The 18,514-nt window shown below is 37.8% G+C and overlaps 1 protein-coding gene across 1 annotated transcript in view; it reads right to left on the bottom strand.

Annotated features, from left to right (window-relative positions):
- The window catches only part of DECR1 (2,4-dienoyl-CoA reductase 1), a 42,624-nt gene that overhangs the window by 8,092 nt on the left and 16,018 nt on the right, over window positions 1-18,514 (bottom strand). The window contains exons 2-6 of the mRNA XM_065903195.1: window positions 15,044-15,246; window positions 13,802-13,859; window positions 13,590-13,676; window positions 12,505-12,652; window positions 1,166-1,265 (exon numbers count right to left, since the gene is read on the bottom strand). Of these exons, the coding sequence (XP_065759267.1) occupies window positions 1,166-1,265; window positions 12,505-12,652; window positions 13,590-13,676; window positions 13,802-13,859; window positions 15,044-15,246 (596 nt within the window). The remainder of the gene's footprint in view (window positions 1-1,165; window positions 1,266-12,504; window positions 12,653-13,589; window positions 13,677-13,801; window positions 13,860-15,043; window positions 15,247-18,514) is intronic.

The following is an 18,514-nucleotide window of genomic DNA, read 5'->3' as shown; positions in this document are numbered from 1 at the left end:
TGCCTGTTACTCCAAGAAATGAGAAAAAAATATCCCAGAGGAGGTTGTAGGAGAGCCCTGAAGGGAGGTGCAAGCTATTATAGCAAATTCTAACAACAGCACAATCTAGGCAGAGATATATGAAAGTGTATGATGTGTTTAAGGAAGTATAGAGCACAGAAATAACAGTGATTAAAGCAGAGGAAAAATGGTAAAAGGATTCAAGCTCAGGGGAGAATGAGGATTGCTCTGTTTCCATTCCCACCATATCCCTCTACCTAGTAGAAGTGCCAGGTACACAAAAGGTAAATATTGATCTAATATGCCAATGAATAAAGAAAGGCCAGAGGCAAGTCTGTTTAGAATATCATACTGCGTTTCGGCTTTTATTCCAAAGAGGAACAGAAAAATGACATAAGGTTTTTAGCTAGGGAATTATAACAAGCAGACATACATTGTTAGAATGATGAGTCTGGTGGGAACATGAAAAAAAAAAAATAAACTGGCAGCAGAGAAACATATTATGGGGCTATTACAATAAAAACGAAAAGCAATGATAAGAACTTAACATTAAAACAAAGACACTGGGGAAGTCCAATGCGGGACAAATTCAAAAAGCAGCCATACACTGCTGAGAAAAAGCCGAAAGACCTGACAAGTGGGCCTTGTCTATGCTAGTCCTCTCAGTCCTGTGTAAGAGTGGAGCAAGTACAGCAAAAAGACGAAAGCATATTCAAGGGAGGTCAGAGGGGGCTAGGAGGGATACACGGACACTCCAGTCTAAGCTCCTATCGGTCCTTTGCTCAAACTTTATAATACAATCGCACTGGATAAGTGATTAAAATTAAGTAATAATTAGTTTCTCAGCCACAGTAACCACAATGCAAGGGTTCAATGGCCACTTGTAGCTCCTGGATAGTACAGATCTACAGAATAGTTCAATCACTAGAGAGAATTCTAGTGGACAGTGCCTCTGTAGACAAACAAGACCTACTCATGAGACACAATGTCCCCTGGCAAATCCAAATTAGTCATTGTTTTAGTTTTCTCTGGAAAGAAACAAGAAAGCAAGAATTTAGTTCCACAGGCTTTCAAAGCACATCATCTTCAGGGGCAGGATTAACCTCATAGCACTTATGAGATTACTATATACACAGTAACATAAGATTAACAAGATAGTACTCACTTGTTCAAGGCCTCCACTCCTGCCTTGGCAGAAGCACTTGGTACAACAAAACCTGATCCAGTCTCAGCATAGATGGTTGTAATAGCAAGAAATGATGCACCTAATATTTTTAAATGATACAGTAATTAACAATACAGTTAAGCCAATTCATATCAGGAAAACATTATTTAAAATAATGGGATCTGATTCAAGAGGGTATAACAAAAACTGAAGAACTTTTTAAAACTTTACTAAGGCTAAATTAATGAAACAGTAATCTACTAAAATTACCTCATCTTTCTTTGCTAGTAATCTTGCTGTCATTCAGGATGGCCCAATCTTAATAAAAATTCTAGGCCAGCCTATACCTAAGCTCAAATCTCAGAGGCCCTGCATAATCAGTTGGATAGGATTTCCATTAGCTATCCCACCCATTTAAACAAGAATAAATCAGAACCAAAACTAAATTAGCAGGGACTTTTGCCTTCAGCACCACAGACTTGCCTTCCTCCTATAAACATAAAGAAACTGTAGCAAATTTATGATACAACTGTTTTCAGATACTGTTTAGCAGGCAGGGAAGACAGCAATTTCTGAAAGAAGAAAAACAAATGAAATGAGCCATAAGATCACATTTGACATAAAGGTCCTATACATATGCTACAGTATGTACTACATATACATACATATTACAGTGTATATTACAGTCTATATAGTGTATATCCTATATACATGTGTCATATAGACTGTCACACAAGGAGTGGGAAAACAGTAAAATATAGCATTATCACGGTGTGTAGGAGACAGACTGGAATTGGGGGAGAATGAGGAAGTTTGAATCTGTGAGATTCACCCCAAAGGAGAACATATGTAAAGATAGAGCCTCATCAATCTGCATGGTGTATCCTTGAGTCTGGTCAGACACCAAAAGGTACATGTTAGGTAAGAGTCCATCAGGTCAGGTAAGAACCTGGGCGTCGTAGCTGAACAATCCCCATTGAGCACATAGGGCTGGGAGGTGAGTGAGTCCAAGGAGCCTTGCTGAGCCCCGGGGCTCTCAGTGGAACGTCCAGAAGGGCTGCGCATCAGTAGGGGGTGTTTGTTGCTCAGCCGATAAGTCGTGTCCAACTCTTTGCAACCCCATGGCCTGCACCCCAGGCTTCCCTGTCCTTCACCAGCTCCTAGAGTCTGCTCAAATTCATGTCCATTGAGTCAGTGACACCATCCAACCATCTCATTCTCTGTTGCCCCCTTCTCCTCCTGCCTGCAGTCCTTCCCACCATCAGGGTCTTTTCCAATGAGTTGCCTCTTCGGATCAGGTGGCCAAAGTAGGAGGATTTAATTAGCCCAAAGTAAAGTCTACTCTAGACGCACCCAAATAAAACTTAAAAGTGAACACTGAACTAATGGCCCTGATCCACAAGCTTTTAATTCAAAAGGAAATGAAAATGCATACATATATGTGAACACCACATACATACACACACATGCACACACCTCAATGACATAAAATTTATAGCATGCAACCAAAAATTACTACACACGAAAAGATACAGACACAACCAGGAAAAAAATCAGATAATAGAAAGTCTCTCAGAAATGACATCAAAGGTAGAATCAGCAGATGAAGACGATTCAGATGATATTGTACGCTGAATGGCTACATGTAAAAAAAAAAAATCCTCATACTGTATACAAAAATAAACCAAAAATGAATTAAGACCTAAAGGTAAGACCTAAGACTATAACAGTCCTAGAAGAAAATAAGGCAGAACACTCTTTGACATAAATCACAGCAATATTTTTTTAGATCTGCTTCCTAAGACAAAAGAATAAAGGCAAAAATTAACAAGTGACATAATTAAACTTAAAAGCTTTCGTACAACAAAGAAAACCATGAACAAAATGAATAAAACCTCCTAAATGGGAAAAAATAGACAGATAAGATAACCAATAAGGGGTTAATAACCAAAATATGTAAATAGCACATGCAACTCAATATTAAATAAACAAAATAGCTCAATTAAAGAATGGGCAAAAGACCTGAATAAACTATTTCCAAAGAAGATATATAGATGGCCATCAGACATAAGAAAAACGCTCAACATTACTAATCATCAGAGAAATACAAATCAAAAGCACAATGAGACATCACCTCACACCTGAAAGAATGGCTGTCACCAAAAGTCTACAGATGACAAATGCTGGCGAGGATGTACAGGAAAGGGAACCCTAATATGTTGTTGATGGGACTGTAAATTGCGGCAGCCATTATTGAAAACAGTATGGGGTCCTCAAAAAATTAAAAGTAGAATTACCACATGATCCAGTAATCCCATTGCTGGAAAGAAAGGAATGAAGAAAAGGAATATACTAATTAGAAAGGATACCTGCGCCCCAATATTCATAGTGGCATTATTTACAATTGCCAACATATGGAAGCAATCTTAAGCGTCCATCAACAGATGAATGAATAAAGAAAATGTGATGTATATATATGCAATGCAATATCACTCAGCCATAAAAAATAATGACATTGTGACATCTGCAACAAAATGAAAGGTCCGAAAGAGTATCATGCTTAAGGAAATAAGTCAGCGAAAGCCAAATGCTATATGTTCTCACATATATTTGGAATCTAAAATCTAAAATGTACTGAACTGTGTGCTCAGGCGTGTCCAACTCTTTGCGACCCCATGGACTGGAGCCCACCAGGCTCCCCTGTCCATGGAATTTTCCAGGCAAGAATACTGGAGTGGATTGCCATTCCCTTCTCCAAAATCTAAAATAAATGAATATATATAACAAAACCGAAGCAGGCCCATGGATATAGAGACCAAACTAGAGGTCACCAGTGAGGTGAAAAAAGAAGGGAGTGGTGAGATAGGAATATAGGATTGAGACACAAACCACTGTATATAAAATAAGCAACAAGGACACATTCATTGTACAGCACGGGAAAATATAGCCATTATTTTGTAGTAACTTTAAGGGGAGTATAATCCATAAAAATATTGAAGCACTATGTTATGTACCTGAAACTAACATAATATTTTAAACCAACTATACTTCACAATTTTTAAATTATTTTTCAATATAAATTGATTTATTTTCATTGGAGGCTAATTACTTTACAATATTTAAAAGATAGTAGAAAAGACTTCTGTTCAAGATGTCAGAATAGATGTGCACTCATCTCCTCCTGGGAGACCACCATAATCACAACTAGCTTCAGCAGAAGGACACTGGAACCCACCAAAAAAAGATACTCCAAAGTATCTTCTTTGTCCAAAGACAAAGAAGAAGCTGCAGGGAGATGGTAGGAGGGGCACATCATGATAAAATCAAATCCCAACCTCACTGGATGGGCAAGCCAGAAACTGGAGAAAAATAATACCAAAGAAGTTCTCCCACTGGAGTGATGGTTCTGAACCCCATGTCAGGCTTCCAACCTGGGGATCCAACAAAGGGCCTGGGAATCCCCAGGGAATCTGACCTTGAAGGCCAGTGGGATCTGATTACAAGACTTCCACAGGACTGGGGGAAATGGAGACTTCAGTCTGGAAGGTCACAAACAAAATCTTGTGTGCACCAAGACGCAGGGAAAAGCAGCAGTAACCCACAGGAGATTGAAGTAAAACTACCTGCTAGTGTTGGAGGGTCTCCTGTGCAGGCGTGGATCGGCAGAAGCTCCCTACAGGAAGCGGGGAAGAGGCAGTGGCAGTCTCGGAAGGTCCCCCTTGAGGTAAACGCTCTTGAAGGTCACCAGTAACCAGACCAAGAGCCCACAGACCCAAGGGCTGGGTTGGCTCAGGCCAAAAAACTACCAGGGAGGGGACACAACCCCACCCATCAGCAGGTAACTGAATTAAAGCTGCTCTGAGCAAGGCTCTGCCACTAGAGCAAGACTAGTTTTTCCCTCCAGCAGTCCCTCCCATCAGGAGGCTTACACAAGCCTCTTAGCCTCCTCCATCAGCGGGCAGACAGAAGAAGTAAGAAGAACCACAGTCCCACAGTGATTAAAACAAAAGCCACATTAAAGAAAGTTAATCAGTATGAAAAAGCAGGAAGTTGTGTCCCGGATGAGGGGATAAGATCAAACCCCAGAAAAACAACTAAATGAAGTGAAGATAGGTAACCTTCCAGAAAAAGAATTCAGAATGACAGTGAATATGATTCAGGATCTGGGAAAAAGAATGGAAGACCTACAAGAGCTAAAGAACAAACAAACAGAGATGAATAATACACTAGAAGGAATCCATAGCAGAATAACTGAGGCTGAAGAACAGATAAATGACCTGGAGGACAGAATGGTGGAAATCACTGCCACAGAACAGAATACAGAAAATAGAATGAAAAGAAATGAGGACTGCCTAAGAGACCTCTAAGTGAAGTCGCTCAGTCGTGTCCAACTCTTTGCGACCCCATGGACTGTAGCCCACCAGACTCCTCCATCCATGGGATTTTTCAGGCAAGATACTGGAGTGGGTTGCCATTTCCTTCTCCAGGAGATCTTCCCGACCCAGGGGTTGAACCCAGGTCTCCCGCATTGTCGGCAGATGCTTTACCGTCTGAGCCCCCAGGGAAGTCCAAGGACAACATTAAACACCCCGACATTCACATTACAGGGGTCCCAGAAGAAGAGAGAGAGAAAGGATCTAAGAAAATATTTGAAGAGCTAATAGCTGAGAACTTCTCTGACATGGGAAAGGAAATAGCCAAGTCCAGGAAGCACAGAAAGTCCCAGGCAGGATAAACCCCAGGAGGAACACACCGAGACACAGCGTAATCAAACTGACAAAAATTAAAGATAGAGACAAAGTGTTAAAAGCAACAAGGGGGAAAAGACGACCTACAAGGGAACTCCCATTAGGCTATCAGCTGATTTCTTAACTAAACTTGTAAGCCAGAAGAGAGTGGCATGATATATTTAAAGTGATGAAAAGGAAGCAACTACAATCAAAATACTCTACCAAGCAAGACCCTCCTTCGGGTTTGATGGAGAAATCAAAAGCTTTCCAGAGAAGCAAAAGTTAAGAGAACTCAGCACCACCAAATCAACTGTAAAACAAATGCTAAAGGAACGTGTCTAGGCAGGAAACAAGAGAAGGAAAAGATCTACCTATAGAAAATAAACCCCAAACAAGAAAATAGTAATAGGATCATATATATATTGATAATTAACTTAAATGTAAATGGATTAAATATACCAACCAAAAGACACAGACTGGCTGAGCAGATGAAAACATGTACACATATGTACTTCCACTTACCACATCACTCTGCTTGATCCCCCAAACTGTATGTAATTATTTTATATTGTTAGGTTAATCATGTTCCCATTATGGCTTGCAACAGTAATTATCTTTCATTTTTTATCTAACTATTGATTGTGAAAACTGATCAACATCTTTTACTATTGTGATTATGTAACCATTAAAACCATAATCACAGAAAACTAGCGAATCTGATCACATGGACCACAGTCGTGTCTAACTCAATGAAACTAAGTCATGCTGTGTGGGATCACCCAAGACGGTCGGGTCATGGTGTAGAGGTCTGACAGAATGTGGTGCACTGGAGCAGGGAATGGCAAACCACTTCAGTATTCTTGCGTTGAGAACCCCATAAACAGTATGAGAAGGCAAAATGATAGGATTCTGAAAGAGGAACTCCCCAGGTTGCTGGGAGGGACTGGGGGCAGGAGGAGAAGGGGACGACAGAGGATGAGATGGCTGGATGGCATCACCGACTCAATGGGCATGAGTTTGGGTGAACTCCGGGAGTTGGTGATGGACAGGGTGGCCTGGCGTGCTGCGATTCATGGGGTCGCAAAGAGTTGGACACGACTGAGCGACTGAACTGAACTGAACTGAACCATTATTCACTTTATACCATTGTATCATGACTGGTCAACAGAAAATAGAAATCTATATCACCAAAAGTAGTATTTAATAGAAAAACCTGTAATCATTTTTAAAAATCCAGATGCATATCAGTATTACCTTGGAATTCTTTGAAAAATACAAATGTCCAGAAGTTACTTGTTTTGTTTTTTTTTGACCAGAGTTTTTAATGAGCAGTGATGTTTAAAAACAACTGGACTCTATGAGGATCTTTTACTTTTATCTAGTTTGTTTCAAATTTTCTATTCAGTGCTCCCATTTCATTTAGTTTATGTTTTCCAATTTCTCCACCTCCTCTTTTTTTTTTTCTGATGTTCTTTCTCAAGCCTTTAACAAGCATAGTAGAAAATCTTTTGTATGCATATGTATATGAATAATATAGAGCTTCCCTGATAGCTCAGTTGGTAAAGAATCCACCTGCAATGCAGGAGACCCTGGTTCAATTCCTGAGTCGGGAAGATCCCCTGGAGAAGGGAAAGGCTACCCACTCCAGTATTCTGGCCTGGAGAATTCCAAGGATTATATAGTCCATAGGGTTGCAAAGAGTTGGACACAACTGAATGACTTTCACTTTCACATATAAATAATATGTATAATATATATATTTTTGAGGATTTATGAATTTTTGCCTAACTAAAAAATTTATGACATTTTTATTTCACCTGACTGACTTAGTATGAATAGAATGCTAGATTTCTAATTTTAAAAATAGATATGCAAGAAGCAACAATGGTTTACTCTATAGCACAAGGAACAAAGTCAATATCTTATTATAACTTATAATGGAAAATAATTTCAAAAATAATATATGTGTATATGTATAACTGAATCATACAAGAAAAGAATCTACTTTTTGAAATTCAGTAATGTTTATCTTTTTGTCAGTTTTTCTAAATGTCCTATGGAAACCAAATAACAAATGAGATACAAAATTTTAAATATAGTTGTGTAGGATATAAGATTAATATAAATATAAAACTATTGTATTTAAATTATTAGTGAAATCATTCAAGACACATCTATTCTTATTTTTTCTGCAATTAATTAAATAGTCTCAGAGAAATATTAATATGTCTCACTATGATTATATATTTTTTCCTTTTCCCTTACATTTCTTCTCATCTTTGCTTTACGTATCTTTGTTTTTCTGTTGTTAGGTGTGTAATGGTTTATGATGTCTATCTCCTTTGTGAATTGTACCTTTTATCACTAAAAATATCATCTTTGTTTAAAAAAACAAAAGATGGAAGAAAGAAAGATATTGTAAGTATTCTAATATATTTCAAGGAAAACATGAGTATAATTAGAAATACAAAAGTAGAACCAAATGGAACTTCTAACATTAAAAAACATGTGAAATGAAAAATCAAATAAATGGTCTTAGTTGCAGAAGAAAAGATCCATGCTCTTGATTCGCCACAAATATCAAGCATGCAAAATAACGGACAAAGAAGGGATAAAAATTGAGGGGGGAAAAAAAGGCAGAACATCAATAAGCTGTGGAAGTCTCTAGCATGTCAACATATATATAATTGAAGTCCCAGAATAAAGGAACAGAAAAATCATTTGGAGAAATAAAGACTACAAATGTACTATATTTGGTAAAAACTACAGCCTCTAGAGACCAGATAACCTACTCCTTTATCATTACTTCTGTTATTACCTAGAAAGGGTCTATGATCCTCTGGATCACAGAAAAAGTCAGAAAATTTCAAAAAAAATCTACTTCTGCTTCACTGACTATGCTAAAACCTTTGACTGTGTGGATCATGACAAACTGGAAAATTCTGAAATTCTGAAAGAGATAGGAATACCAGACCATCTTACCTGTCTCCTGAGAAACCTGTATACGGGGCCAGAAGCAGCAGTTAGAACAGGACATGGAACAATGAGCTGGCTTGAAATTGGGAAAGGAGTACATCAAGACCGTATATTGTCACTCTGCTTATTTAACCTATATGCTGAGTACATCATGCAAAATGCTGGGCTGTATACTCACAAGCTGGAATCAAGACTGCTGGGACAAATAGCAACAACCTCAGATATGCAGATGATATCACTCTAACGGTAGAAAGTGAAGAGGAACTAAAGAGTTTCTTCATGAAGGTGAAACAGGAGAGTGTAAAAGCTGGCTTAAAAACTCAACTTGCAAAAAATGAAGACCATGGCATCTGGTCCCATCACATCATGGCAAATTGATGGGGAGAAATTGCAAACAGTGAAAGATTTTATTTTATTGGGCTTCAAAATCACTGTGGACAGTGACCGCAGCCACAATATAAAAAGATACTTGTTGCTTGGAATAAAAGCTATAAAAAACCTAGACAGCATATTAAAAAGCAGAGACACTACTTCGCCAACAAAGGTCCCTATTGTCAAACCTATGGTTTTTCCAGTAGTCATGTACAAATGTAAAAGTTGGACCATAAAGAAGGCTGAGAGCCACAGAATTGATGTTTTTGAATTGTGGTGTTGGAGAAGACTCTTCAGAGTCTCTTGGACTGCAAGGAGATCAAACCAATCAATCCTAAAGAATATCAACCCTGAATATTCATTGGAAGGACTGATGCTGAAGCTGAAGCTCCAGTACTTTGGTCACCTAATGTGAAGAGCTGACTCATTGGAAAAGACCCTGATGCAGAGAAAGATTGAGAGCAGGAGGAGAAAGGGGTGACAGAGGATGAGACGGTTGGATGGTAACACTGACTCAATGGACATGAGTTTGAGTAAACTCCAGGAGATAGTGAAGGACAGGGAAGCCTGGCATTTTGCAGTTCATGGGGTCGCAAAGTGTCAGACACAATTTAGCGACTGAACAACAACAGACTAGGAGGAGATATTCTAAATACATACTATTTCTAACAAAGTACTCAGTACAGAGTCTATGAAAAATTTCTACAAATCAATAATAAAAATGTAGAGCAAGATGGAATAACAGACTGGTTACAAATAGGAAAAGGAGTACATCAAAGCTGTATATTGTCACCCTGCTTATTTAATTTATATGCAGAGTACATCATGAGAAACACTGGACTTGAGGAAGCACAAGCTGGAATCAAGATTGCCGGGAGAAATATCAATAACCTAACATAGGCAGATGACACCACCCTTATGGCAGAAAGTGAAGAAGAACTAAAGAGCCTCTTCATGAAAGTGAAAGAGGAGAGTGAAAAAGTTGGCTTAAAACTCTGCATTCAGAAGACTAAGATCATGGCATCTGGTCTCATCACTTCATGGCAAATAGATAGGGAAACAGTGGAAACAGTGGCAGATTTTATTATTTTGGGCTCCAAAATCACTGCAGATGGTGACTGCAGCCATGAAATTAAAAGACACTTACTCCTTGGAAGCAAAATTATGGCCAACCTGGACAGCATATTAAAAAGCAGAGACATTACTTTGTTAACAAAGGTCCTCTCGTCAAGGCTATGGTTTTTCCAATAGTCATGTATAGATGTGAGAATTGGACTATAAGAAAGCTGAGCACTGAAGAATAGATGCTTTTGAACTGTGGTGTTGGAGAAGACCCTTGAGAGTCCCTGGGACTGCAAGGAGATCCAACCAGTCCATCCTAAAGGAAGTCAGTCCTGAGTGTTGATGGGAAGGACTGACGCTGAAGCTGAAACTCCAATACTTTGGCCACCTGATGCGAAGAACTGACTCATTGGAAAAGACTCCGAAGCTGGGAAGGATCGAAGGCAGGAGGAGAAGGGGACAACAGAGGATGAGATGGTTGGATGGCATCACCGACTCAATGGACATGAGTTTGAGTGAACTCTGGGAGTTGGTGATGGACAGGGAGGCCTGGCGTGCTGTGGTTCATGGGGTCGCGAAGAGTCAGACACGACTGAGCCACTGAACTGAGCTGAACTGAAGACTGTCAGGTTACAGCATCTATAACTGACAGGAATTTTGGCAGAAAAAAAACTGGCTCCATCTTTTAAGAAGACTGAGCTAATATAATTTTAATGAAGTCCATAGAATTTTAATTTTAATCCAATGTGATGAGTAAAAATAGATCAAAGTCTATATTACAATGAAAGACAATAATGAGAAAAGAAAGGAGAGTCAGATAGAAATCAAGAATAACAAAGATGGGCAGGGGATGAAATAAAACAGGCAAGACAGGGAAATACCAAGAATGAGAGAGACCAAGATGAAGAAATAAACAGAGAAACAAAATTGAAGAGTTGATAGAGACAGACAGACAGACAGACAGACAGACAGAGAGGAACAGAGAAATGAGTAAGAGGTATGGAGAGAGGAAATCAGACAGTGTGGACAATTCTCAAATACACTTGAGAAAGGATATAGTAAGAAGAGATACAAGGATCCTGGGAGAGAGAAGAGGTCAGCCTACACTTCTCTGTCTCCCCGCTCATTCATCCCTCTTAAAATTTTTTTTTTTTTAAAAAGGCAAATTCCCTATCTCAATCATATTCACTTTGCTATAATAGGAATTGAAACATAGGGTTTCAACTTCAATATACAATGGGGAAAAGATGGAAGTTGTTAGCACATGTGGAGAATAAAAGTCAGTGCCCCTCTAGAATCCTTCTGTCTGTTCCTACATCCTTTCTCAAGCTGATTTGAGAGTTATCCACACTGTACTGAAGAAGAAATTGAATCTAATGAAACAAAGCTTTGAATCAACAGTAGGAAACTGATCAGCTCCATGCCATTCCCCTCAAGCCCCAAAAGACTTCCTTCAAGTAACACAAGGATACTTCCTCCTTGTCCGGGTTCAGAATACTCTATCACCTCTCTGAGAGAATACCTGCACCCTTCAAGTCCCAAACACAGCCTGGTCAGGGACAGTGTCTTGCTCACCTCTGTCATTTGGGCATGCAGCACAGGGTGTGATACAAAAAAGTCATCAGTAAGTGTTAAGTGAATAAGTACACTGGATCTAGACACACTGGTTTTTCCTGTAGTCGTGTATGGACGTGAGAGTGGGACTATAAAGAAAGCTGAGGGCCAAAGAATTGATGCTTTTGAACTGTGGTGTTGGAGAAGACTCTTGAGAGTCCCTTGGACGGCAAGGAGATCCAACCAGCCCATCCTAAAGGAGATCAGTCCTGGGTGTTCATTGGAAGGACTGATGCTGAAACTGAAACTCCAATACTTTGGCCACCTGATGCGAAGAACTGACTCATTGCAAAAGACCCTGATGTTGGGAAAGATTGAGGGCAGGAGAAGGGGATGACAGAGGATGAGATGGTTGGATGGCATGACCGACGCATTGGACATGAGTTTGAGTAAGCTCCAGGAGTTGGTGGTGGACAGGGAGGCCTGGTGTGGTGCAGTCCATGGGGTCACAAAGACTTGGACATGATTGAGCGACTGAACTGACTGTACAAGGACTGTCATTGCATCATTAAGTATCCCAGGGTTTAGCACAGAACCGGCACACAGTAGGGACCCAATTAATCTGTGAAGAATAAATAAATATACCTTTCTGGGCTTTGATTAGTTCTTTCCCAATTGCCAGAGTCACAAAGGCTGTGCCATTCAGAACTATGTCAGTTATTGTCCTCCAAGCATTAGGAGAGAGTCTTTCGGAGGGAGAAATAAAATTCCCTGCTGCATTGTTTATCACAACCTAATGAGTGAATAAGAGAAGTGACAGGAACTTAGATGAGGAAGAATATTTTTCCTAAAGGGCTTTTATTTCTGAAACTTACCCAAATAATATAGTAAAACTCAAGTTCATAGTCTGTTATGAAACAATACCATGTGATTTGGTTCAGTTTTACCTTCTGTGAGCCTGAAAATTTCCTATTGTTTACCAAATTTTGGAATTCTAATCCCTGTCTCAAAATTAGGGTAGGGTCTATTATTAAAAATATACATGTAGCTTAAGCATGTCTAGGATGTGATTATTTATTTCGAGGAATCTCAGTTAAAGTGCCTTTAATTTCTGGTATCATTTTGGCTTAATTTAGCTAATGAAATTCTTGGTTGATGACCTGCTTCTTCAATAACAATAAAAATTCCACTTAGTTCTATAGTAGATATTGATATGTCCAAAAATATATTTAACATAGAAAAGTGCTCTCTTTGAGACTACTGGAGAAATGGCTTCTTTCCAATATGTGAACCAAACAAAAGCAAAACATCCATGTATATTTCAGGTCTTATAAGGAGAAATCTGCAGCTTTTTTGTAGGTTTCCTTGTTTGTATTATTCTCCTCTATGGACAGAGATAATCCAAAGTTATAAAGAAAAGCAAAGAGTGTGAATCATTTAAACTAAATATTGTGCTATTGGATAGCTACTCTTATTTCATAATATCATTAAATAAAGTGAAATAAAGTTTGTTTTATATGACTGTAAATGTATTTTTAAAGTATTCCTGAAAGGAAATAGTATAGCAGTCTACCTACTCTGTTCCCTAGCAAAAAGAGCTAGCAAAGGAAAATAGGGGCTTCTTAACACAGCACTTGCTCAGCATCAATATTTTATTTCATTAATACACCTTGGTAGGTGCTATCAACATCAAATACCTCATACTGTCGCCTCATCACCATCACACTTACATCGGGATGTCCGACGACTTTGATCGTTTCTGACACAGCGTTTTGCACCATATCAGGGTCCCTCACATCACACTGAATTGCATGAACCTGCAAAATAACAAAAAGAAAAAAAGAATTCTACATTTTTTCAGACTTCTTAATCCATAAGCATGAGCTACTTACTTAAGCATGTTATAATTCCTAAATCTGATTTAAATAACTTTTTAATGTACCTTATTTCCAGTTTGAGAAGATATCTGCTCCGCAGTTGCTTTCAAAACATCAATTTTTCTAGAAATAAACACATGGTACTTTGTATGAGTTCTGAAATAACTTCATGTTATATTTTTCTTTTTAATTCCATAAATTAAGAAAGAGAATTTACAGCTTAAAGACATGTATTTTGAGGACAATAGAAAAGCTAAATCTATAAACAAGTTAGTTTGAGTGCATTTATTTTCCAGAAGTTAAATTTAAGCAATTTTCATATATCTGACAATAATTGATAGAATTACTTTTAAGCCAGTTAAATTTTAAATTATTTCCTTAATTATATTCTTTTCTATGTGTTTTCTTGCCCAGGCATACTTTAGAAGGAAAATACATTCCTGGAATGATGTAAGCTTAGGTTAAACTATTTTTTAAAAATCTATGTTATATACAAAATCTATGTTACCAGATTTTACACCAAATTGATGGGTTTGGACAACCTATATGTATTCAGAATCTTAAATTCTTCAGAAAAAAATACACACAAAAAAGCAATGTAAATCACATAGTATTTCAAAGAAAATAATATATTAACACCCTTAAAAACATTGCAACATAAAAAATAAATGTTCTGGCCAATTTGCATTAAAAGAAACATCTGAAAGAAATTCCTTTGGGCCCTTATAAATTACACAGTGACTTATCATTCAGATTATTACTTAGCCTATCTAAAAATTTATAGTATTCCAAACTGAAAGAAGGGATAGATTTTTTGGCCAGTCTCTAAACCTCTAACTTGAATAGCTATAAGATACAAGGACATGCCTAAATAAATTCTTTCCACAAGGCTTCCCCCTTCCTATACTCATCACAATAGAGGTTTCGAAATATTTGCCCATCTTATAGGAAATGGAAGCATTCTATCCATTATCCTGGCGCAAGGTTAACTATCTACTGAATCAGTAATCATAATCACTCTCATTGAAAACAAAGGAGCCTCAGTAGAGTACTTTATTACTTTACACACAGAAAAAATTCTGTCACTGAATTTATGAAGTATATTATCAGTTCCACCATCAATCATTACTTCTATCATCACAAATAATAACTGACTTTTTCCAAGGAGATTTAAATAATCTGAAAAATATTTCATAGGGATTAAGATGCAAATCAAACAAATCTGGCAAAAAAGTGTTTTCAACACTGTAGCGCAGAATTATTCCATCAATGGACTCTTGCCAGGCACCTCGCTGAGACTCGCTTACCGGCTGGCTATCACACACTGCGCACCCAGGCTGGACAGGAAAGTTGTCATTCCTTTTCCAAGGCCAGTGCCTCCCCCGGTAATAAACGCCACTTTTCCTTGAAAACTATCGGGTGGTAGCATCACTTTTCGAAAAGGTGGAAAGAATTTAGACTGCACAGCTTCATTGTTTTGATATAATGTTTTTGTTCCATAACTGAAAAACTAATAGAAAAAAATGAATTAAAATATGCATACTTGTATTCCCACAAAAGATATGAGTTTTTACATTTATTCTTTAATATTAGTCAAATTCTTGGATTAACACAAACACTGTAAACATACTGGTACTGTATTTAATCAATTTTTATACTTTTTCTGTTGGAATGTTAAGTAACATAGGATGCTTTAAAGCATGGGCTTTGGAGCTAGACTACACAGGAGAGAACTTTCTCTCTAATCATACAACCTTCAGCAAGTTATTTAATCTCTATTTGCCTCAATTTCTTCTATAATTGGAAATAATGACAGAACCTTCCTCACAGGTCATTATAAGAGTTTCATGAGACAATATAAACAATAAACTTAGAAAATTGTATAACACATAGAAAATGTCTTACATATGCTGGCATTGTTAGTTTATGTGTTTAGTTTCAAGTTAACTTAAAAAGAACTTAAAGCATGTTTGTCTTTTAACAAGAACAACTTGGAAAAAATCACATTCCATGTTTTGAATCACTTAAGAACATTATAAAAGTCCTTTATAAGGTTTATCAAATCAAATGCCTCTTCTCATGTTGTCTTTGAATAATAAATTTAGAACGGGAAAAAATACTTGTAATAATTAAAATGGGGGAAAATATAAAACTGTTTTCAACTAAAAAAGTATTTGCACTGCTCTATCTTATATTTTACAGCTTACCCTCATATTGCTTATCGAAAACACTGCTATTCTCTCATTTTTGATTATGAAAACAAACTTTTAAGTGTTAAACACAGTAACAGATAAAGAGCCAACAATAGTCATTAAGTGTTAACCATGTATCAAGATTAGAAGCTAATTGTCACCACCCCATGAAATAGGTGTTATTTTTACCCCCATTGTACCGGAGGGGCCCAGAGAAGTTAAATATGTTGCCCAAGTTACAAAACCAAGATTATAAAACCTTGCATGTTGTCTCTCTATATTCATTGAGATCCTACTGAGTTAAATGATCACACTATTTGGGTATCTGATATTCCCCATCAGGTCATGGTTGTAAGATTAAAACTTCAGAATATATAATTTCCCACTAGAGCATTCTTATACATTAAATGGGCTGTCATTATTTGTCTTGAGATATCTAGAAATTTACTGTAAAGAAATAGAAATGTAGTCAATAACTTAGGATAAGGCTATTCACAAGTAGAAATTGAACAAGAAAATGCTTATAATATGATGAGGGAAAAAAAGAGAAATATACAGGATGTCCTAAGCTATAAATAAAAATATATGCTTAGAAAAATGACTAGAAGGAAATAACAACAGTAAGTAGTGGATTCAATATTTGCCAAGTGCCAGGTCTACTTAAGACTTTCTACAACCCTATAAAGTAAACTGTATTGTTACAATAGAGTGGGAAAGACTAGAGATCTCTTCAAGAAAATTGCAGATATCAAAGGTACATTTCATGCATGCATGAGCCCAATAAACGACAGAAATAGCAAGGACCTAACAGAAGCAGAAGAGATTACGGAGTGGAAAGAATACAGAAAAAAGAATTATACTAAAAAGGTCTTAACGACCCAGATAACCATGATGGTGTGGTCATTCATCTAGAGTCATACATCCTAGAATGTGAAGTCAAGTTGGCCTTAGGAAGCATTACCATGAGCAAAGCTAGTGGAGGTACTGGAATTCCAGCTAAGCGATTTCAAATCCTAAAAGATGATGTGGTTAAAGTGTTGCATTCAATATGTCAGCGAACTTGGAAAACTCAGCAGTAGCCACACAGCTGGAAAAGATCAGTTCTCATTCCAATTCCAAAGAAGGGCAATGCCAAAGAATGTTCAAACTATTGTATAATTTCACTCATTTCACATGTTAGTAAGGTTAAGGTCAAAATCTTTCAAGCTAGGCTTCAGCAGTACGTGAACCAAGAACTTCCAGATGTACAAACTGGTTTAGAAAGGCTGAGGAACCAGAGATCAAATTGACAATATTTGTTGGATTATGGAGAAAGCAAGGGAATTCCAGAAAAACATCTACTTCTGCTTCATTGACTCTGCCAAAGGACAGACTGGATCACAACAAACTGTAGAAAATTCTTAAAGAGATGGGAGTACCAACTACCTTACCTGACCCCTGAGAAAACTGTATGTGGGTCAAGAAGCTACAGTTAGAACTGGGCATGAAACAGCTGAGTGGTTCAAAATGGAGAAAGGAGTATGACAACGCTGTCTATTGTCACTCTACTTATTTAAATCTATGCAGAGAACATCATGAGAAATGCCAGGCTGGATGAATCACAAGTTGGAATCAAGATCTCCAGGAGAAATTACAACAACCTGAGATATGCAGACCGTACCACTCTAAAAAGAAGAACTAAGAGCCTCTTGATAAGGGTGAAAGGGGAGAGTTAAAAAGCTGACTTGAAACTCAACATTCAAAAGACTAAGATCATGGCATCCAGTCCCATCACTTCATGGCAAATACAAGGAGAAAAAGTGGATGCAATGACAGATTTTATTTCCTTGGGCTCCAAAATCACCAGGGATAGTGACTGCAGCCATGAAATTAAAAGACACTTGTTCCTTGAAATGGAAGTTATGCCAAACCTACACAGTGTATTAAAAAGCAGAGACATTACTGACAAAGGTTCATATAGTCAAAGTTATGGTTTTTCCAGTAGTCATGTATGAATGTGACTGTTGGACCATAAAGAAAACTGAGAGTCAAAGAACTGATGCTTTTGAATTGTGGTGCTAGAGAAGGCTCTTGAGAATCCCTTGGACTGCAAGGAGATCAAACTAGTCACTGCTAAAGAAAATCAACCATGAATATTTATTGGAAGGACTGATGCTTAAGCTGAAGCTCCAATACTTTGGCCACCTGATGTAAAGAGATTGGAAAAGACCTTGATCCTGGGAAAGACTGAAGGCAAAAGGAGATGTGGGCAACTGAGGATGAGATGGTTAGATACCATCACCAACTCAATGGCCATGAATTTGAGCAAATTCCAGGAGATAGTTGAGGACAGAGGAGCTTGGCATGCTGCAGTCCATGGGGTCACAAAGAGTTGGAGGCAACTTAGGGGCCAAAAACAACAACAACACTGTTACTCCAGTTTTACAGATGAGAAAACTGAAGCACACAGGGAGGTCAAGTAACTAACTTTCAGAGGCAAATAATGAAAGTAGTAAAGATTCAAACCTGAGATGTATCTGACTTCATTCATTACCTTTCACAGTCCTCATGTATGACTAGGTGATGGGATAATAGAAGATTATTTGT

This window comes from Muntiacus reevesi, chromosome 12, assembly GCF_963930625.1.
Source record: "Muntiacus reevesi chromosome 12, mMunRee1.1, whole genome shotgun sequence".
Classification (NCBI taxonomy): domain Eukaryota; kingdom Metazoa; phylum Chordata; class Mammalia; order Artiodactyla; family Cervidae; genus Muntiacus; species Muntiacus reevesi.
The sequence above is the reverse complement of the archived record's forward strand: the minus strand, read 5'-3'. Positions and strand labels throughout refer to the sequence as shown.